General features: G+C 44.1%; 2 protein-coding genes across 2 annotated transcripts in view; both read left to right on the top strand.

Annotated features, from left to right (window-relative positions):
• LOC147748045 (uncharacterized) overlaps positions 1-20,363 on the top strand; it is a 381,293-nt gene extending 360,930 nt beyond the window's left edge. Inside the window, exon 26 of the mRNA XM_086926975.1 lies at positions 19,637-20,363. Coding sequence (XP_086783101.1) covers positions 19,637-20,256 — 620 coding nt within the window. The 3' untranslated portion in view covers positions 20,257-20,363. The remainder of the gene's footprint in view (positions 1-19,636) is intronic.
• LOC147748046 (C-reactive protein-like) lies at positions 2,569-3,482 on the top strand. The gene has a single exon (XM_086958166.1). It carries the CDS (start codon positions 2,652-2,654, stop codon positions 3,342-3,344), a length of 693 nt encoding a protein of 230 aa, XP_086814292.1. The 5' UTR covers positions 2,569-2,651; the 3' UTR covers positions 3,345-3,482.
• Positions 20,364-23,120: the final 2,757 nt, after the last annotated feature.

The raw sequence follows: 23,120 nt of genomic DNA, 5'->3' as shown, positions 1-23,120 counted from the left end.
CACGTTTGGGACGCCAATTGTTAAAAAGGGTTCCAAAGACAACCGGTAACCAAAGACCCTTTTATGTTGCCCGGCGGTATCGCCTCTATGACCCACCAATATTAATCAATGAAGAAGCAGGCGCTGGAGACTGGAAGGCAGGAAACGAGGATTTTATTCTCTCCGGAGGAGAACACATCAATTCAGACAGCAAGTATCGTCACGAGGTGCTCTAACCACGTCTCTGAGGCCTGGCCTCTTATACTAGGGTTTATGACCTTTATTGCACATAACACATTCTCGCAATACTTTAGTACTTGAAAGAACATCCTCGGAATCTCCCCTTCAGACCCGTTCCCACATACATTTACAGTTGGATTCCCCACCCCGGTCACAACAGGTGATGGTTGTCGCACAGCAGGGCATTCCGCCGATTCACGGAATGCATGGGGTTGATCGGATCTCATGGGGTGGGGGCTTTGATCGGTTCGGGGGTCTTTTGATGGGGAGGGGAAACTTCCTACTGTACGGGGTAATAAACAGTATCCGCAGAGCCAGGTGGCGGCCTGGGAACAGGGAAGACAAACGGGGACACAGGAAAAGGGGGTTTGTATCAGAAGGGTTTGAGGCCATGAAAGGAATGAGGGGAGGTGTCGCGCTGGGAACAGGATGGGATTCCGTGGTGAAGCTGCACTGAAGAGGGGTTTATGACCCAAGGCATGAGAGAGCGGGGGTTGTCAGCGTGCGGGGGAATGCTTGCGAGGTTAAGAGAGAGAGAGAGACGCGCTGGCTATCAGCGAGGGGCAGGGAGGCCATGGTGCTCAAAATGGCTGCCGCTTACGCGCACGAATGGGCTTGGAAAGGGGCAAGATGGCGCCGATAATGTTGACGTTTTGCAGTCTAATCTTTAACAGTCCCTTCTAATTCCAGATCTGGGTGCGTTATCCTCTCTTGACAAGCCAGTCTCATAGGAAGTAGGGTACCTACCCTAGTCCTGTGGCTATTACCACTTCACTCTGTCTCCCTCCCCTATTGATCTCCATGGATTACTTATGATCTGAGTGCACGCACAACTTGGTTAATAACAGAAGTTTGGAGATAAGATATTCAATTAAAGTTGCTCGACACTTCAAACCTCTGCAAAGAGTAGCACTTCCACTCACTTCTTGCTTCACTTTGGCAGAACATTTTGCACACTCGCGTATCCCTTTGCTGGTTCACTGTTTACCAATGAGCAATACAGAAGTCATTATGCAAATAACAACACACTGTGGGATGTGGAACTAACGCAACAATCCTCTGGATCACACTGAAGATGCGCTGTAATACTCAGATCTACTGCAGACACTATTCTGAACTGGAGTTACTCTAATCACATTGCATTAACCCTGTAGAAAATCTCACCCACACTTGGGTAATTGCAGTACAGTCACACTGTACAACAGATTCATCCACAATGGATTTATCCTCAAATTGAATATACTAATAACCATAGAATACAAGCACTTGTACTGATGTTAGTTTATAAAAACAATGCAGACTTACCACACAATTACTTAAATACACAGGGGTTACTCTGTACTTATCCTGCTGTTGTATAGTACAAAATATTTACCTACACTGCAAGGTCAACTCATCTATATATGGGTTACTCTTTAATTAAACTTCAGTCACACTGTAAAACATATTTTAACATACATCTGGGTTACTCAGCAATTCATTGATGTCACAATGTACAGTATACTCACTGCCATCGATGTTACTCTGGAATTACAGTACATTAGCTGTTTGCCCACTTTAAGTTTAGTCAATAACTCCAAGGCAATCACACTGAAGGTGGATGCCTGGGTTCTGGTTCAGGGAGGGCCTGGGCTGGACTAATCCTGTTGGAGCAAGGCAAAGATTGATTTGCACATGGCTGTGTCCAATCTGAGGTGGCGTGGTTGGGAAAAGAACAAAGGGCTGGAACGTTACGCATGCGATTGCCAGTGGATGCACGATTTGGAAGCGTTACTTCCATCACCTTTTGTGTTTGTGATTATACACAATATACTCAACTACACTCGGATTTACTCTGAAAGTACTCTGCAGTCCCACTGCACAGCATACCTATACTGACGTTTCTCTACACTCACCTGCACTGATATTAATTTGGAACTACACAGCAGTCACCTACACTGGTGTCAGTAAATACAATATAGTCACAATGCAAAAGCTAGTCACCTGCACTGGAGTTACTCTGTGATTACACTGCAATCATATGTAACAATTTCGCCTTCAGTGGAGTTCTGCTATCTTCACTGCAGGTATCCTATTCAAGACATGGACACACTGGAGGTGCCCGCCATTACAATACAGTTGCAATGAAGAATTCAAGCAGCGTCACATCTCTACTTGCACTGTCGCCAAACTGTAGAATATGCTCACCTTCACTGGAGTCACGCCATAGTTACACCTTACAACAAAATCGCCAACAATGAGGTTGCTTTCTAATTACGCGGCAGTCACATTGTACACTATATTCAGCTGCACTGAAATTAAATAGAGCACTTTTGTGAGCCCCAAGTTTTCGAAGGCTGGTGTTGGTGTACCCATCCGCCCCCACAGGCAGAAGCAGGCCTCAAACTTACCGCAGTGCTACAAAATATCTCCGGTTTTGCCTTGACCTTTCCATGCCTTTGCTCCTGTTGATACCTTATTGTTTGACCAAACACTTTTTTAAAAAAAAAGTACTGGTGACTTTTTCAGGTCTCTATGGCAAATCGCTGGTCTTTCCAGAGGCACCCAACAACAGCTACGTCATACTGACCCCGGAAAGGAAGATTACGCTTTGGGCGTTCACGCTGTGCATGCGCATCTCTACGTCACTGCCGTCAAAGGGGCGGGAGATCCTCCTGTTCGCCTTCCGTACCCCGTTCGATGCGCTCAACCTCAGTCGGGAGAAGAACGGCCGCCTGGGCTTCTACCTGAGCGGCCCAGGTGTATACTTCCAGATCCCCCGGCTGGGGCTCAAGTGGACACACCTCTGCCTGACGTGGGACTCTCGGCGCGGCCGCGTTCAAGCCTTCGTGAACGGCATGCCGACCAGGCCTCGTCGCTACAGGAGTGGCCTCCGCATTAACCCAGGGGGTATTTTTATGCTGGGTCAAGACCCGGACTCAGTCAGGGGTATTTTCCATGCAAATTCAAGCCTCGTAGGTGAAATCAAGGACCTGTACATGTGGAACAGGAAGTTGCATAAAGGCATGATCGCGCGTGTGTTCTTTGGAGAACACATCCCGGAAAGCAACGTCCTCGACTGGCGGTCCCTGTCATACAAGATCCAAGGGAACGTGAAAGTTAAAGAGAGTAAAAAGACCGAATAATTAGATGCACTGTGTATGGTCAGCAGAAGAGGCTAGGAAGCGCGCAGAAGTTTGACAGTAGGCCATCTCTTTCTGTCAGTTTTTTTAGGACTAAAAGATAACCAAGAAACAAGGAAATAAATAAATTCACCCTTAGAAGTATGCTTTTCTTTTCTCAGTGTCATGAGAGTGGGTCTGAATTGACTTTTATCAGAGGCTGTTGTAATCTACATGTTGGATGCCACACTTATAGCGTGTACGCATACTCGCTGTTGTTCCATGAAGACCTTGTGCGCCACCCTCAGTGCTAAAATAAATCCACAGATGTGCCGCGAAGCCCTTGCGTGCAATCCTAAGTGCTAAGATAATCACCCATTCTTTGAACAAGAACCAAATTAATCAAGTAGTTAGTTAAACTTTCACCTATTCAATGGGCATGTATATAAAAATTAGCCCAATCCAATTAATGTCAATTTTATCCACAGAGAAACAAAGCAAAAAAACAACAGCAAAATATTCAAAAAAGCATAGGGCAATTTTAATTCACTTCATTACATGTCTGTCTCATAAAAAACATTTGTGGTTGCCCAACAGAAGGAGTGCAAAAGGATAGAGTTCTAAAGTGCTTAGTAGAAAAGGGTGGGAAAACAGCAATAAGGAGAGTGATATTTACAAATTCATATGTAAAAGCAATACATTTGTACAAATGTATTCATTAGGTCCTGGTGTGTATTTTACAGTTCTAAACACAGTCTATCTCAATTGGAGACTTTACTTCCAAATTTAATGTTGCACACACAAATTTTTTATATACAACACCATCCAGGACAAATTAGAGCGTCGACGTTTCGACTCGTCTGGTGGCCTAGAGGTGATTTAAACCGTGGCCGTGCGAGTCTTCATCAGGACTACAGATTCGGGTAACCAAAGGAGCAGCATGGGGCCCTAAAACATAATAAATATGTGTGTCAAGCTGTTGCTTTTAAGAAACTGTGATCACTGTAGTGTCGCATATGTCCATAGGTAAGGAATTACACTTACCCACAGGAAGTAGAAAAAGGGGGGGGGGGCGGGGACACACTTGGGCTCTTGGCTCTGTTCCAATGGTAATCTAATTACCTAAAAACATAATAAGGGGGTCATTAGACCACTTCTAATGAAGGATCCAAGGTATTTAATTTCACCAAGGGTGCCTCTATCATTACCTTGAGGTAGGTCCTGGCTGAAGTTAATAATCCTCCAGTGTTAGGCTTGGATTCACAACAGATTCGAATTCAAATGGACCCTATGGTTTAAAGTGAGGAGATTATAAGTTCCAGGACATTGCTGATGTATAAATTCTCATCATTCAATGCCCAATCTCAAATATGGAACTTACCTCAAAGAATAATTATGGTAAGCCTGCAAGTCTGCATAGGTGTTAGGATTGGACTTGCTTCAATCCAGTCGGGTATATGGTTCCCATATCAGGCGTACTTTGCTGCCTAAGGATTAACAAAATGGAATAATTCCAGAGTGCCCAATTCGAGGGGGAATAAATTATCAAAACGAGCGCATGTCAAGGCATTTCCAGCACTCGAGTTTCACTCACCTCGTCGGTCTTGGGAGGGACTTGGTTCAATCCAGTCCAGTGAAGGTATGTGCCTTCCAATTAAAGTAGATATCGACACGATAGTAGATATCGACACGATATCTACTTTAATTGGAAGGCACATACCTTCACTGGACTGGATTGAACCAAGTCCCTCCCAAGACCGACGAGGTGAGTGAAACTCGAGTGCTGGAAATGCCTTGACATGCGCTCGTTTTGATAATTTATTCCCCCTCGAATTGGGCACTCTGGAATTATTCCATTTTGTTAATCCTTAGGCAGCAAAGTACGCCTGATATGGGAACCATATACCCGACTGGATTGAAGCAAGTCCAATCCTAACACCGATGCAGACTTGCAGGCTTACCATAATTATTCTTTGAGGTAAGTTCCATATTTGAGATTAGGCATTGAATGATGAGAATTTATACATCAGCAATGTCCTGGAACTTATAATCTCCTCACTTTAAACCATAGGGTCCATTTGAATTCGAATCTGTTGTGAATCCAAGCCTAACACTGGAGGATTATTAACTTCAGCCAGGACCTACCTCAAGGTAATGATAGAGGCACCCTTGGTGAAATTAAATACCTTGGATCCTATTTAGAAGTGGTCTAATGACCCCCTTATTATGTTTTTAGGTAATTAGATTACCATTGGAACAGAGCCAAGAGCCCAAGTGTTTCCCCGTTCCCCCCCCCCCCTTTTTCTACTTCCAGTGGGTAAGTGTAATTCCTTACCTATGGACATATGCGACACTACAGTGATCGCAGTTTCTTAAAAGCAACAGATTGACACACATATTTATTATGTTTTAGGGCCCCATGCTGCTCCTTTGGTTGCCCGAATCTGTAGTCCTGATGAAGACTCGCACGGCCACGGTTTAAATCACCTCTAGGCCACCAGACGAGTCGAAACGTCGACGCTCTAATTTGTCCTGGATGGTGTTGTATATAAAAAATTTGTGTATGCAACATTAAATTTGGAAGTAAAGTCTCCAATTGAGATAGACTGTGTTTAGAACTGTAAAATACACACCAGGACCTAATGAATACATTGTACAAATGTATTGCTTATACATATGAATTTGTAAATGTCACTCTCCTTATTGCTGTTTTCCCACCCTTTTCTACTAAGCACTTTAGAACTCTATCCTTTTGCACTCCTTCTTTTGGGCAACCACAAATGTTTTTTATGAGACAGATATGTAATGAAGTGAATTAAAATTGCCCTATGCTTTTTTGAATATTTTGCTGTTGTTTTTTTGCTTTGTTTCTCAGTGGATAAAATTGACATTAATTGGATTGGGCTAATTTTGATATACATGCCCATTGAATAGGTGAAAGTTTAACTAACTACTTGATTAATTTGGTTCTTGTTCAAAGAATAGTTGGAGACCATTGTTTTTGAATGATATTTACTACCCAGGTCTGCTGACTTCTTGGGTTACCCCATTTTCTTGCAAGATAATCACCCAGCTGTGCAATTAGAACTTGATGTGCCATAGTCGGGGCAAGGGGATACTTGTTACTATTCAGCTCAGACTTGTGATGTCACCCTGTGCTCGGATATACTCACTGCTGCCCCAGCCAGACCGGGGATGTTTCTTTGGGGCTAGGCTATACCCGCTACTGTCTGATGCAGACCTGGGGTGTGAAGGTATATATCGACATCCGCCCTCCAGCAACGCGAAAGGAAGGAGCTGCAAACAGGGAATTTCAGGTGAGGCTCTTAAATGACAACTGGACAGCGTAGGTATAATGCATTTCGGATTTGGTTTCCTTCTTCAGACACCTCTTGCTGCCGAGCCTCATCTCCGTATTGTCCAAATTGAATGTCCGTGATTTTTAAAGCGGTATGCTACCAAACGCCACCCCAACCATGTGGTCATCCGCCATGTTGCAGATAATGAAGAACTCTAACACCCAGAATGCTATTAGTCTGGAATGGCGTGATGTGGGAAACCAAAGATGTTTCTTATAGTATGTTGGCGTTATGGAGCAGGGCAAACTTAATGAGGTTGCTTACATGATGTCCTGGCCCCTCGAGTCCCTGCATACCGCTCTAACCCGCAGGGCGTCGTGCAGCTGGAACATGGGTCGGTGAGATTGCACCAACTCCCCCGTGAAGTCACGGTCTGCGCTTCAGCAGTGTCCCTCGTATGCCGGCGCTCTGTTAGCGGGCTGCCTGATAGCCCATACCTGAGCAGACTCCAAAGCTCCGCTTGCGCAGAGACCAGAACAGTAGGCAGCCACTTGGCAGAGCGGGGCTCCTTGACGTGTCTTCTGGCTGACACAAAATTTCGACATCCGCCCTCCAGCAACGCGAAAGGAAGGAGCTGCAAACGGAATTTCGGGTGAGGCTCTTTAATGGCAACTGGACAGCGTAGGTATAATGCATTTCCGATTTTGTTTCCTTCTTCAGACACCTCTTGCTGCCGCGCCTCATGTCCGTATTGTCCAAATTGAATGTCCGTGATTTTTAAAGCGGTACACTACCAAACGCCACCCCAACCATGTGGTCATCTGCCATGTTGCAGATAATGAAGAACTCCAACACCCAGAATGCTATTAGTCTGGAATCGCGTGATGTGGGAAACCAAAGATGTTTCTTATAGTATGTAGCCCCTCGAGTCCCTGCATACCGGATGACCACATGGTTGGGGTGGCGTTTGGTAGCGTACCGCTTTAAAAATCACGGACATTCAATTTGGACAATACGGACATTAGGCGCGGCAGCAAGAGGTGTCTGAAGAAGGAAACAAAATCCGAAATGCATTATACCTACGCTGTCCTGTTTGCAGCTCCTTCCTTTCACGTTGCTGGAGGGCGGATGTCGATATTTCGTGTCAGCCAGAAGACACGTCAATTATTTCTGGTTCAACGAAGACCTGGCTTGGCAGTTCGGGCTGGACTGTTTTCATGGGGAGCAAGATCTAGACTGCATATGGCTGGGGCCAAACTGGGGTGGCATGGTGAGCAAAAAACGATGGATTGAACCCAGATCTGTGACTGGAGTGGGAATGTTTGATTTGTTCAACATTCCATCTATCATTTGTTCTTTTTGCTTTGATCACCCTAAGTGGGAAGGGTATGCCCAGACTTGGGCCCCGTGCTCACTATGGGCCAGATGTAAGAGCCCTAATACCGGTCGGAAACGGCCGATTTTGGCCGTTTCCGACCGGTATTAGGGTTTTCAGATGTAGGGCATGCATTTACAGAATCGGTATTTTACCGATTCTGTATTTACCGATTCAGTAAAATTACCGAATCGGTAAATACAGACTCGGTAAAATACCGATTCTGTAAATGCAGATGTAGCTGGCACATGTCAGAGTGCCACAGGGCTTTAAGAATCGGTATTTTACCACCCAATCCAATTGGGTGGTAAAATACCGAATCCAGGTGTGCATGCACATCTGTGCATGCACACCTGTGCCATGTGACACACAGACATGCCTATGGGCTTCAAGGCCCATAGGAATCAATGGGGGATACCGATTCAGTATTTACAGAATCGGTAAATACCGAATTTTACAGATTCGGTATTTACCGAATCAGAATTACCTACATTTCCCCCCCTCTAATTTATCACTTCTTAAATACCGAATCGGTATGATTCAGTATTTTAGAAGTGGTAAATTAGATTTACCTACATCGGGCCCCTAGCCACTGGTTTCAAGCTAGCCTGACTGATGAGGGATGATACCCCAAAACCGGTCCCATGATGCTTGCTTCCGATCCAGGAAGGACTTGGCAGTTCGGGATGGACTGTTTCCATGAGGGGCAGGGTCAAGACTGATTTGCCTTTGGCTGTGTCCAAACTGGGGAGGTATGATGAGCCTAAAAACAATGGATTAAACCTAGATCTGTGACTAGAGGTGAATGTTTCTTTTTTCAGCATTCCGTCCATCATCTGTTCTTTTTGAAAATAAATTTGTGGCCACGTTAATTAAGTTTTGTTACCACTATAATGAATCAAAGGAGAATTTAAGTTGCATCGGTAAAGGTAACACTTTGTATGTTTGACCCATGAAAGCTATGTATGTTTTCCTGGTGTGCCACCGCTGGAGCTGCATCAGTGCAAACAAAGACATTGCTGTTCTGGTGCACTTGTGGGGGCATATATATGATGCTACGATAAAGACATGGCTACTGTGTGGACTAGCAGTGCCACCACCAATTCTGGGATATACTCACTGCAGCCCATTGCAGATCTATGGTAAGTATTCATGGGGAAATGTAGATTTACTTCAAATAGTATATCGAAGTGTAAGCATACTCCCTTGATCTCAAGGTGACCCTCGTGATAACAAACATAGGCAAAACAAATAGCGCTTGCTACAATGTGCTAACAAATGCCTCAAAATCAGGGATCCTATAACTGATTCCAACCCACAGCAACGGAAACCTGCCCCAGTGATGATTCACCATCCATTTTCCATGCAGCTATTCTTGTTGGGTACAAGATACTCCATGCAACTCATCCAGCAAAAAATGCCAGAGCCTTGCTACATAAGTCATTGAATACTGTGGACCTTAAATGTTGGTCACTGTTCATTTAACGCTCAATTTCATCAAACTTAAACTTGTAGGTTCTTCCTAAACTACAGACTCAATATTCAATCCTCGATTTGCAAAGCATTCCTGCTCCTCGTCATTGAAAATATGTTGACACTCAAAGCATTGCATACTTGAGGATGTGAACAACTAGTTGATGAGCCCAAGTCATATCAAGCAAATAGGACTATAAAGGTGTGAGCGGATTGTTAACTACAGCCTGCACCCTACACTACCTCAGTAGGAGACAGAGAAGTAATGGACATTAGAGATCACAAGGGAGGGGTTTTGTGGCAATGTGTGTAATGTAGATACTGACAAACTGGATGCAGAGCACCACTCAGGAGGGTCGTTGACCAACAGCTTTAGTGAGAGACAGAAAAGAAAGGAAACACGAGTACCTGGCAAAGTCAAGGCACCAAAGGCGCAGAAACACATATACTGTGTTTCTTCACATACATGCACAGATATTCCTTTCACCGGCTACAAAGTCACTTCTTCCCCATTGGAAAGAGCAGACACCAATGCAACTTCTACTCAGGGTCACAGGGCAAGAGGCAGTAGTTCTACGGAACTTGATACATAAGCTCGCCAGTCTCAGGCTACACTCAGCTTAAGTCTTTAAACTGCAGAACTTTAGTCTACAGTTTGCACTGCATGCAGTTAAATGATACCTACACTGATGGTGTCTTTCTGTTCTTCAGTACTCTACTAGTGGGGTACTTACCCTGTTACTAGTCTCAGAGCAGAGCAATTGTTTCTTAATTTTAATGGAATATATTAGTATCAGTTAACCTATTTCTTATTCAACTAGTTAGGACACTAGAAACTCATCACCTCCCTGTTAAGTAAAGGACTACACAGGGAAGACTCTTTCTCATCCACTACTACTCGGAGTTATACTGTGAACACCGTGAAAAGTTGTAGTTACTGTGCAATTATTATGAAGATTTACTGAGGTGCACTACACGAGAATATGTAGGATGGATCTATTACTCTGTGATTCGAAAGGGTTCTCCCAGTGGAAATGTACTCTCTCTTGCAAGTGCCACCACGCAGAATTGTCACCGACACTTGAAACAGGACTCAATATCATCCTCGTGCAAAGACTGTTTCAAGGACAAGATGTGCATCTAGTGTGTACTCGTGACCGTCGACACTTTACTCAACACTTTACTGCCCAATAAGACGAGAATAGCATAGAATTACGAAAGGAAAATGTTTCCTCAACAGATCTGAGCCTGTAGAATATTTCCAAAGTCTCAAAGCTCTCTGTAGAAATGGAAAATTAGACATTGGAAGTAGTCCTCAAAAGAAATGACATTGACTAGTTGCTTCAGCTATACCCACCACCAGGAGAGAGGAGAGTGCTTTTTCGGTTCAGTGATTCTAGTTTGTTTTAATTTAGCAGCAAAGAGTACTTGTTCCCTCCTTTTTGTGAACTTTTTTTAGGCTCGGTTTGCCGCTTTTAATACTGTGACTGGGGTGGCTTCTCAGATAGTAAAACAGTTTTATTGTTCTGAAGAGGGTTAATCTTATGCATGGGAGACAATAGATTGGACTTCCCTACACTTGAAGAAGAATCGGTGCCTGTGCTCAACTCCCTGCTTGTAACAGCCAAGGTGCACACCAATTTTTCGGTTCTTCCTACTTACCGTCTGATCCACCATCAAAATGAATTAACAACTATACTTTGGCCTGTGAGAGTCAACAAATGTTATTTTGTTTTCTTGTAAAGGAAACCAGGTGGACGTAGATATTTTGTACCAGACAATACCGATCACTGCAGAGAAACAGCAAATTCCCATGCTTCAAACATTTCCTAGGCAGTTTCTTTTCACAGGCACATCCTGAAATCAAACATTTCCTAGGCAGTTTCCTTTTCATTGGCACATCCTGAAATCTATGCTTGTGGTCAGGGAGTGGGCCAGAGGAACCAAAAGCTCTCCAGAGCCTATAGTACTCCTTGCTTAAGAAGATAACTCCATGGAAATAGAAGGCATCTGCAACCATTGACCCTTTCTTTTGAAAACAGTCAATAAATCCCTCTAGGCATGCTATCCATTTCAAGTAGGTGATGGTGGCGTATTCAGCATAGCCACTGTATAGTGTGATGGTCTGTTTTAACTATGGATTTAGTTACAAAGACTTATAGAAACAATTCCTCATGGTCCAATAAATTGAAAGTCTTTCTAGTTTGTAGCATAGATGGCTTCTTTCGTAGCAACTTCCAAGAAAAGTAACAACAGAAAGTGCTTTCGTATTCATTTGTACTCAGATAGGACACACCTAAGACCCCACCAGGTGCACTTTCTACTGGGATAATGGTAACAGGGTAATAGTATAACAGCGCAGCAATGGAGGACAGAATGACTGCTTTGCACAGAGACTGGTGGCTTTGCTAAAATTTGTTCTCCAGGACCACTTGCCAATACTTTGTGGTCAGACCTCTAGTGGTTCTAAATTCTGTGGTATGGAAGAAGTCTTCCTTACCTTGGTCGATCTAAATGGAGGTTGGGAAGAAGATGCACGGAGGACAGGATGCACATTGCATCGGGTAACAGACAGAATTATTTTAGATCATGTTGAAATTATGAATCAATCCCCCTTGTGCCTTTTCTCAATCTTGCACTTTTTCTTTCTAAAGGGGATTCAGGGCCTCGCTTGTCTCTTGGGGGGGCAGCCTATAAACAGAGTGGTTTGGATTAACCTTTTACACTAATACACAGCTTCTCAAACTGATTTAAAATGATATGCGAGTTATCAGCTTTATAAAACATTTACCACTGATTGCTGCACCTTAAGGCAGCCCAAAACCGGACATTAAAACTGATCGCTCTACTTAAAGTTCGTTAGTCATTTACTGCTCTTGATCATCTTCAGAATCCATCCCTCTTTGCTGCAGCGGTCACTGATAATGCAATTGTATCTTTCTGAGAACTTATGTTCCTTCAAGACAGCGGTCCTTCCAGTCCTTGGCCCGCATCTCCATTTGCCCAATCTGGGGCTTAAGGTCTCGGGCGGCTGGAAGTCTCTTGAAGTTGATCTTCTAAGGTCGGAGGCAGCATTGGTCCCTTCGACTTCAGGGTTGGGTAAGGGGCCTCCTGGACAGGCTTCTCCCAAAAGCAACATTGTATCCTGCTTCGTGTAGGTATTACCTCTTCATTCTGTCCCCTCCCACTGTTGGTGTCCAGGGGTTGCGGTACCAGCCACTTAGTGCACTTAGGGCCAGATGTAGGACGGCAAATACCGGTCGGTAACGGCCGATTTCGGCCGTTACTGACCGGTATTTGCAGATGGAGATGTAGGGGCCTGAAAATGTAACAAATCGGTATATTTACCGAATCTGTAAATTTACCGATTCGGTAAATCTACATGTAGGTGGCACTGTAATCAGTGCCACAGGCCCTTACTGATTCGGTATTTACCACCAAATACTATTTGGTGGTAAATAACGAATTCCTGTGTACATGCACATCTGTGCATGTACACCTGTGTCATGGCACACAAGCCAGAATCAGGGGTGCAACAGGTTGTCAAAGTGACACCCTGTCCCCCTTGCAAATTCAGTATTTTTACCGAATCGGTATTTACCGATTCGGTAATTGACATTGGTTCCTAAGGGCCTCAAGGCTCATAGGAATCAATGACAATTACCGAATCGGTAAATACTGATTCAGTAATTACCGAATCCTACAGGTTCGGTAAAAAATAGCTAATTTTTAACCACATCTCATTTACCAAATCTAGAATACCGAATCGGTAAAATTCGGTATTCTAGAGTCGGTAAATGAGAATTACCTACATCTAGCCCATGGTCATCAACAGAGGAAGTGCAACAGTTTGATAATATAATTTTGAAACAATGTTACACGACCATTCATACTTCTGCAGGGAAACATCAACTCCCCTACTCCATCTCTTTGTCAGGGAATGTCCCCACTTTGCTATTCCTGTGAGGGTGCACTGTGTAACAAAGAAGTAATAAGGGCCCATTCTGCAAATGTTATTGTATTTGTATTTATAGAGTTATTACTACCCCTAACAAATCATCAAAGTGATTTTCAGCGAGTAGCACACTACTCCAGAACACGCTATTGCGGAACCCAAAAGGATTTGTATAGGGAAATATGAGTAAAGTATTAGTATAGACTATAAGACTATAAGAAACTACTGCACAAAACAAAACAAGATTTTTTTGTAAAGAAAATACGGGCTGCAGAAAACTCCACCAAAGAACTATTTAAAACAGTTACAGCCCTAGCCCACCCCCCTTCAAATCCCATCATAGCCAGAGCTGTGCGATGAAATAGCCAGCTTCTTCTTTAAGAAAGTTGAGGATATCTATGTCACATTCACAGGAGATATAAAACCCACCCCTCGAATAAAGAAGGCCAATTGGGAAGAAGAAGGGAACACCATGCCTCAGCTATGCAACTTCACACCCACTACAGCAGCGGAGGTCCACACTATCTTGGTAAAAGTTAAATCAGGATCCCCAACGGACCCCTGTCCTCCCTCCATATTACAGTTGGCTCCCAAACCAATCATATCTATTTTGACAGTGATCATCGATAAGGTTTTTTTGGAGGCCTACTTTCCAAAAGCCTGGAAGACAGCGTTGATTCTTCCCTTGTTAAAAAAGCCCAAGTTGGATCCTATGGACTCAAATAATTTTAAACCAATCTCTAGATTACCGTTCTCTGCAAAAATCACTGAAAAAAATAATAAACACCCAACTCAGTCGATTTCTAGAGGATGGACATATACTTGATCCCACGCAGTACGGTTTTAGAGGGAGCTATAGCACTGAGTCGGCTCTTATCAAATCTACCGAAGAAATAAGGGCCACTCTAGATCAAGGAGGGAATGGAGCTTTGATCATGTTGGACCTCTCTGCGGCGTTTGACACGGTCCAATTTGTTTATGGACCGGCTGCATGAGATTGGTGTCACAGGCAGGGCATGGAAATTGATCAAATCAATCCTAGCAGACAGAGTGCAGACAGTTAAACTTGGCAACTTCGCTGCAAAGTCATTCTCCCTCCCCTGTGGAGTCCCACAGGGGTCATCTATGAGCCCCACTCTTTTTAATGTCTATGTCTCTCCAAATGAAACTCAGGAGCCAGCAGGTCGTTTTCACGACTGTATGACAGCAGTGGGTGGCTGAATGGCCCGGAATTGTTTAAAGCTCAACTCTGCCAAAACTGAGGTGATACTGTTTGAAAACAACCCCCAATTTTGGACCCCAGCATGGTGGCCAGACTCTCTGGGCCCTCTTCCAACACCAGTCAGGAAAGTGAAAAACCTATTGTTCATAATTGATAATAAGCTGTCCCACAAAGATCAAGTGAACCCAGTCGTTTCAACCACCTCTTATATCTTAAAATCATGTAAAAAAATATTGGCCTATCTTCCCACAGAAAGTCAGAAGACAGTCATTACGGCCTTAGCTATGTCCAGGATGAACTATTGCAATGGCCTATATGTTAACTTGCAGGAAGGTCTTTTAAGGAAACTACAACTCGTACAGAATGCAGCAGCTAGACTTCTGTCAGGCACTCCAAAAAACCAATCTATTTCGGCAGAAATTAGAAAGCAACATTGGCTGCATGTTAAAAAGCGAGTTTTGTTTAAGGCCTTATGCGTTACTCGTAAATCACTTCATCTACGGGTCCAAACCATCTGATCTAGAATATCAACTGGTATGTTCCTACAAGATCCTTGCGCTCTTCAGAAGCTAAACTCATTTGTATTTCTTGGGCTAAAAAAGCCAATTGGGGAGGCAGGAGTATTTTTGTAGGCGCCGCCAAAGCATGGAATTCCCTTCCTCTCTCTCTCAGAGGCATAACAGAGCTGATTGTTTTTAGGAAGACCCTGAAAACCTGGTTATTCAACTCATAATGCTCAAAATAACCCTGTGACCAGGCCTTAGGTGGACATCTTACATAGCGCCAGGACGCCTTTGGGTAGCAGCGCGCTTTATAAATGTCATTAACATTAACATATAGGGAGGTACGAGTTAATTTGAGCGGAGGACATGCGAGTCTGTTATTTGGATTTAATAGAGTAATGGAAGGATAGAAGAGGGAAGAAAACCAGAAGTGATGCAATGTGTGATCAGGGGATTATGGCAATGGCACTCTGCATTGAACTGAAATACTGTGATCCACTGCAGACACTATATAGAACAGGAGCTACTCTCATTACACTGCAATAACACTAGATACATGCATAGTAGTTCTTTGTAATTATACTACAGTCACACTGCACAATATATTCGCCTAAAATGCTTTTACTCTGAAATTTTACTGCAGTCGCGCTATATAATATTCGTACATGACTGCGGTTATTCTCTAATTTCACCCCAGTCATACTACACAATATAATCACCTACACTGGAATACCTGTATCTTCAGTGTAGTTATACAGTACAATATACTCACCTACACTGCAGTTACTACAATATTACTGCACCGTACACTCATCTATAGTTCGGTTCCTCAGTAAATACACCGGGAAGAATCTGTTTTGACACTGCTGTCACACTGTACTTTATAGTAACCTGGAGATTACTCTGTAATTACACTACATTTACACTAGACAGTATAAAGGACTAAAATAAGGTTTCTCCAGAATAACAACACAATCACACTACATGGTGTATCCAGCTACAGTGGAGTTACTCTAAATATACTGCAGTCACACACTATTAAACACTCACCTTCACTGCAGCAACTCTTTTGTAGTTGTTGAGCGCTAAACTGTCACCTGAAGGTTTCTAGGTGCTAATAAACCATGGTGTATGCCAGACAGCTCTGCAAAGACAAGTGTGGAGGTTAAAAAAGAAACTAAGGACTGGATACAGAGAGGCCTTCAATAATTTCGTAAAATTTGACAATAAAGTCTCTGGTCGCCATTTAAGTGGCGTGCAATTCCACAGTGTGGCCAAAGCGACAGAAAAGGCTTCGTCCTGCAGAGTAATACGTCGAAACTTGTGTACTCAAGGGAGGAAGGCTGCCTCTGATCCTAAAGTGCCATTAGAAGTGTGGGGCCAGAAAAGCAATCACATTGAATGTAATATTGATAATAATACTGTGTTAGCCACTCGCAATGGAGTTTCATTACGTTGGTTTCCGGTCAGCTCTGATAATTGTCTTTAAAAGCTGGTTATTGCTCACAAGGACGTTTTTGACATTTGTTTGGATGACTCTGCTAATGATGTTGACATCAAGGAAACTTTCCTTGGTATATCCTTAAGTAGATCTATGCTTCAGCCTAGTTTTTATAGTCCAAGTTTTTTTTTTATTGCAATTTCTACAAGTACCTCATGGCAGCCCATCATAAGATTCCACGCCGTACTCTGGAATGCCCAGCCATGAGTGCAGTTTAGCACTGAAACTAAGGAATAAATAACTAAAGCACGTGGTCTGGGAATCCTCGTTTGACTCAACCTTGACCACAGATTGCTCAGCTTTCTGGCGCGTACTAAGCACCCCTACATTAAAGGTCGATTTTGCACCCAGACTAGAGGTGGCCATCAATGAGTCTGATTTTGGGGCCCACTTTTCAAAGATCTACTCTACCTCTAGTGTGCAGACCCAGGGGCCCGGCCCTATAACTGCTGAGGGCTTAGTATAAGAGACCAGAAACTTATTTTTTACGCTGGATGAAATTAATAAGGCACATATGGGCAGCAAAAGTAGCAAAGTACCTGGACTGGATGGCATCCCAATCAATCTTTATAAGGTCCAATTTTGACCAGGGTGTTAGGGGTTTGTTGTTGTTCTGGTATAATGAACACCTGGTTAGAGTATGTGATTGTGCCCATCTATAAGAAAGGGGAACATTCAAATCCAGCTTGTTATTGTCCAATATCATTACTTGACTCCCTGGTGAAAGTCACAGGGAGAATATTATTAGACAGATTAGAACAGTGGGCTGATACCAACGAAAACCTTTAAGACTTGCAATATGGCTTCCGTACAGGTCTTGGGACAATTAAACAGAGGTTAAATCTCAATCTGATAATTGGAAAATATACCTCAATAAAAAAAGGTTGGTTAATTTTAGCATTTGTTGACTTGTTGAATGCATTTAATTGAGTTCTCCACAACAAACTGTGAGAAATTTTGTTTGAGCTTGGGTGGTTCTCCTGATATTATCCCTCCTTAGAGAAATGTATTCTGGGGCAGGGCAAGGGTGCTCTATGAATCCAGGGGTGAATGTACTCACACTTTTGATCTTAAGTGAGGAGTTAGGCACGGTTGTGTCCTTGTGCACTTTCGGGTTACTCTGTACATTAAGAGTGTGGGCAGATTGGTCACAGACGCATCCATTGTCTGCTCTATAACGTCGCAGTCGACGTACTCATGTCCCGTACCCAACTGGGGTTGCAGCGGTTACTTCCCTGCTTTTTCAACCATGTTAGACCTTGCTTTCAATGTTAATTTAGGGAAAACATTAAGATTGAAATATGGGAGAAAAGCCATGAAGTGCCATGATGTTGTGGTTGGCAATGTCAAGCTAAGCTTCACTCCCTCCTTCTCTTATCTAGGAATTTTATTCGAGACACCAGGCTCCAGGAATTGTGCTGTAAACAACAGGAAGTTGCACTTCATTAAATCTACTTCAGGGCTGCTAAACTTAGCGATCAAGCTTTGAAAAAAATTGGTGAGGTAGATGCTAACTAAATCAAAAGCTATGTGTATGTTGGCAGCCCTGTATAGGGCAGGAATTTGGTGTTATATCAACATCAACTGGCTCAAGATGGTAATGAATTCCATTTCTAGCAATCTTTTGTTTGTCCCTAAGAGCTGTTCTTCTTTTCTATGACACACTGAACTTGGGGTTTCGTTTTTAACTGACCTGATTAGAATGCTCAAATGCAAACCCGACCTGTTCCATAAGGCTTATCCAATCTCAAATGTGGCCGTAGACTTTTTCTTTTTAAATCCACAATAGTCACTCCTTCCTATTTGCAAGGTAGTGTCATACCACTTTGTTTGCCTACTTTTTATAAAATAGTATCTTTTATCAAATGACAGTCATACCCCATCAATTCTTAGAAGATCGGTACTGATGGTATATATACTAAAAAACACACCCATAAATAAATGCAGCCGGTTTTAAATTCCTGAATAAATGCACAAGAAAAGAATAAAATTGGTAATCTGTGCATTTTATCTCAGTTTTCATACTGTATTTGGGTCTTGTTTTTGGTGGATATAAAAAGAAAAAGTCTACAGCCACATTTGAGATTGGATAAGCCTTATGGAACAGGTCTTGTATGCATTTGATAATTAGAGAGGAGGGCGACCTGTTCCATGTGTTCCCTCTACAGCTCCGTATTGACAGAACTGATTAGATCAATTTTTATTATGGCTTAATGTATGGACCGGTGAAGATACAATTTTAAGTCGCAAGATTATTAATTGATTTTCATAAACTGTCCTGGGTTCATTTAATCCGCTAGATCAAATTTGTGAACCAGACTTGTTTGGAACTGGGTATTTAAGAGATCTCTGCCATACTTCACTCCATTAATAGAAGCAAATTGTCTGCTTTTGCTGGAAGAACGAAGATGATCTCGGGAATGGGTGAAACCCAGAGTTGTCAATAAACAGATGATACTTGTTACCAATGGCTTGCAGGCATATCTTAATTCTGTGGAGAATTGTCTTCATAGGTTCGTTTTGACGTGTTTTAGATGGGATACCTTTTACCAGCTAATCACATTTCCTAATATTAATGACTGGTCAGAAGTTTTCTTTTATTGCCTCTGTGGGGATTTATCTAGCCAATGTACTTTGCACATTATGTTCTTTTGTACTTTTTTATAAGGTTCCTGGGAAACGTTTTATATTGCCTATTTTATGTGATCAACCATTTCAAACAATGTTACTGTTTTTACAACTCACTTCTTTATCAATTTGCTGCAGGATTTCCACCTGTTACAGTCTGTAATTCTACTTAGAGAAAATGGCTATCTAGATACGAGGGTTTACTGCCCATTTTTAAAGCTCAATTGCTCATGATTGTGATTGCGTATACTATTTTGTATCACTATTCTTCCATGTTTTTTTTTTAATGAAAATTGAATAAAGCTTATTTTGACTGATTGATTGACTAAACTTTTCTTAAATATCTGGTGCCTTTTTCAGGTCTTTCGGGTAAATCTCTAGTGTTTCCAGAGGCAACCAGCAACAGCTACGTCATCCTGACCCCGGAGACAAGCAAGAAGCTCAGGGGGTTCACCCTGTGCATGCGCATCTCCATGCCTCCAAAGCCCAAGGGGCGGGAGATTATCCTGTTCTCCTACCGCACCCTCTATTATGATGCCCTCAACCTGTGGCTGGAGAAGAATGGCCGACTTGGATTTTACATGAGCGGTGACGGTGTATACTTTCAGATACCCAAGATGGGGCCGAAATGGACACACCTCTGCCTGGCATGGGACTCGCTTCTTGGCCGTGTTCAAGCCTTCGTAAATGGTGTGCCGACAAGGCCTCGTCGCTACAGGAGTGGCCACAGCGTGAACACTGGTGGTGTTTTTATGCTGGGGCAGGACCCAGACTCCTTCTTGGGTGATTTTGATGCTGATCAAAGCTTCGTAGGGGAAATCAAGGACCTATTCATGTGGAACAGGAAGCTGCACAAAGGCATGATCAGGCGCGTGTTCGATGGAGAACACATTCCGGAAAGCAAAGTCTTCGACTGGAGGTCCCTGTCATACAAGATCCAAGGGAACGTGCAAGTGAAAGAGAGCGAAAAGAGTGATTGATTGGATGAGATATGAAAGTGCCAGCAGAGGGGTGATGGGTATCTCCCTGTATTTTTTCTATCAGGTCAAAAGATTACTACGAAGTTGAAAATAAAGCTATGTATCCCTGCAAGTGTGTTTTTTGTTTCTTCCTCAAGTGATTGGGAGTGTCTGGGTGTGGCTGATATCAGAGGCTGCTGCAGTACACATTTTGGATGGCACCTTCATAGTGCAAACATTTGTGGGTTACCATCACTGCTTATATTACCTTGTGGCTGTTCCTTGAAGCTCTTGTGTTCAATCCTCCGTGCTAAGATACACACTTCTGTTCAGTAGTTCACCATCGGGGAAGGGTGTACTCGCTACTACCCCATGCATCTTTGTGATGTAAACCTGTACTAGGATATACTCGCTGTTGGCCCATGGAAACCTGTGGTGGAACCCACAGGGCTAGGATATGCCCCCTAATGTCCTACGCATAGCTGGGGTGTCACCCTTGGGTAACACATCAGTTCTAAGACACCGACTCTGCTTTTCTGGGGCAGCTGTAGAAGTTCGCCGTTGTGGTGCCAAGATATAGACTCTGCTGCCATAGTGCAGACCACGGGTGCCAACCTTAGTTTTAGGAAATATGAACTGCTCTCCCATGCAGGCCTTGTGTCCCCCCTGTAGCACAGTGTTAGAATATAACCACAGCTTTTTCAGTGCAGATGGGGGGGTCACATTTATAGCACTAAGATACACACACTACTGTGCAGTGGTTGACCTAGGTTGCCACTCAGTGTGGGAGGATACACACAAGATTTTGTCAGAGCCACAATTATGATGTTATGGTATTAGCACTTCTGACCCTGAGCTACATCCAGTGCAGAGCAGTGGCATAATCCTCAGAGCAGAGATATGAACAGTGCTGCCCCATTCAGACCCAGGCTGCCATTGTGAGTGCAAGGCTATACTTGTCAGATTCAGACCTGGTATGCTACCAATGAGGGCTACATGAACGCACTGCTGTTTGGTGTCGACCTTGTGGTGTTGCATCAGTGCCCAGACACTTCCATTCTGGTGTAGATGTTGGGGCTGGCGGTGGCATACTTTATGATGCTAAGATATACACAATGCCAACAGCGCTAAAGCAAGACCCAAAAGCCGAGAGGAGATGCTGTTTGGGACTAGTAACAGTGAGATGAAGAAGAAGAAAAAAACTGTCAATGCGGGCCAAGTAAGACTCATTACGGGGTACTCAGCCTACCATGCCAGAGTACGTAACATCCTATATAGGAATTGGAGGATTGTGAGAAATTATACGATCATAGGCTCAGAGATACCGCATGCCCCACTAATATCCTTCAGTAGGGCTAAATCTATGCGTAGAGAGCTGGTGCAGAACATGCCACAAGCGAAGGGTGGCTCAGAGCCAAGAGAGGATTTCTAAAATGCGCTAAGTGCAAGGCGTGCCAATATGGCCGTAACACGACGACCATTCGGTCACCACTTAGAACAACACCAATTGAAATCAGGGGCACATATAATTTTAGTATTAAATCTTTTTATTGTGCAGCACTGAAAAACACAGCATCTTACAACCCCAATGCATCTGTCGGAGTACGCGGCGACCATGTACAGTTCAACCTCGTGAGAACGGCCAGTAGATGCATGTACTGCTAATGTTAACACAGCAAGCTGCCTACAACCCAGCTGGGCCGGCCGCGTCATAAAGGCTGAGATGCATATGCAAGCGACGCTGACAATCGAGAACAAGTCCGCAAGAATAACTGAAGAGAGAAAAAACAAGCCTCAACCCCCCCCCCCCCCCCCCGCCCCATCTCCCACAACCACCCATCTCCTTGTCCACAGCGCAAAGATCATTACTGTAAGGGATCACAACCCTAGTGGGTGTCATCGAGTGCGAGGCTCTTCGGCGCCCTGCGTGTGTGTGGCTGCGTCTTGGGCTCCGGGAGCAGAGTGTCCGCCAGGCGTAACAATCACAAATAGCGGGGACAGCTCAGCTCCCGAAACTCCCCGGTCAGCAGGGACAAGAACGGACGCCAAAGTGCTGCAAACTCCTCCATCTTCCCTGCCCTGGCCAGCGACAGCTTCTCCATTCCCAGGATCGCCCACAGCCTGTGTAGCCAGCCCATCTGCAGCGGCGGTTGGACGGCCCTCCAGTGTGCCACAACATTTTGCACAGCAGCCCCTAGCGCGATCACAATAAGCCTCTCTCTCCAGGACTTAAGGGGGTACATCAGAGTGTTTGGGAGGCCCAGTAGGACATACGCCGGAAACCTTGGCAGCTGGGTATCTAGGTGGGAGTCTACCAGGTCCAATATCGAGGTCCAGTATGGCTGCAGGCGGTCGCAGCTCCAAAGCAGGTGTTCCAGCATACCCAGTTCCCCACACCCCCTCCAGCAGCGGTCACTGACCCGGGGATCCCATTGATGCAGCCGCTCGGGTGTGTGGTACCAGTAGGTGGCAACCTTGGTCAGAGTTTCGGTGAGACCCGTGTGATGGGCGGAGTGTCTAGCTCTGTAATAAACTCCCTCCCATTCCCTGCGCGTGAGTTGTCTCCCAGGTCTCTCTCCCACCTGGCCCTCCCTGCATTGTATGTGTAGATGTTGGTGAGGAGTAAGTGTTGGTATAGATCTGATATTAACTTTTTGTCGGATGTTCGTGTCAACAGCCACTTCTCGTATGAGGTAAGGGGCCGCTGCGCGCCGGGCCGAATGGACGGGTGCAGGACCCAGTGGCGGACTTGTAGATAGGGCAGGTGATCTGTTTCAGGTATGCCATAGTCGTCCTTCACCTTTTGGAATGGGAGAATGCCCTTCAGATCAAACATGTGTCCCCCATCCCTACATTGCGTTTTCCGCCATGTCGCGTAGGCCCGG

Source organism: Lissotriton vulgaris, chromosome 1_1, assembly GCF_964263255.1.
Source record: "Lissotriton vulgaris chromosome 1_1, aLisVul1.2, whole genome shotgun sequence".
NCBI lineage: Eukaryota > Metazoa > Chordata > Amphibia > Caudata > Salamandridae > Lissotriton > Lissotriton vulgaris.
This window is presented reverse-complemented; position numbering and strand designations above follow the sequence as displayed.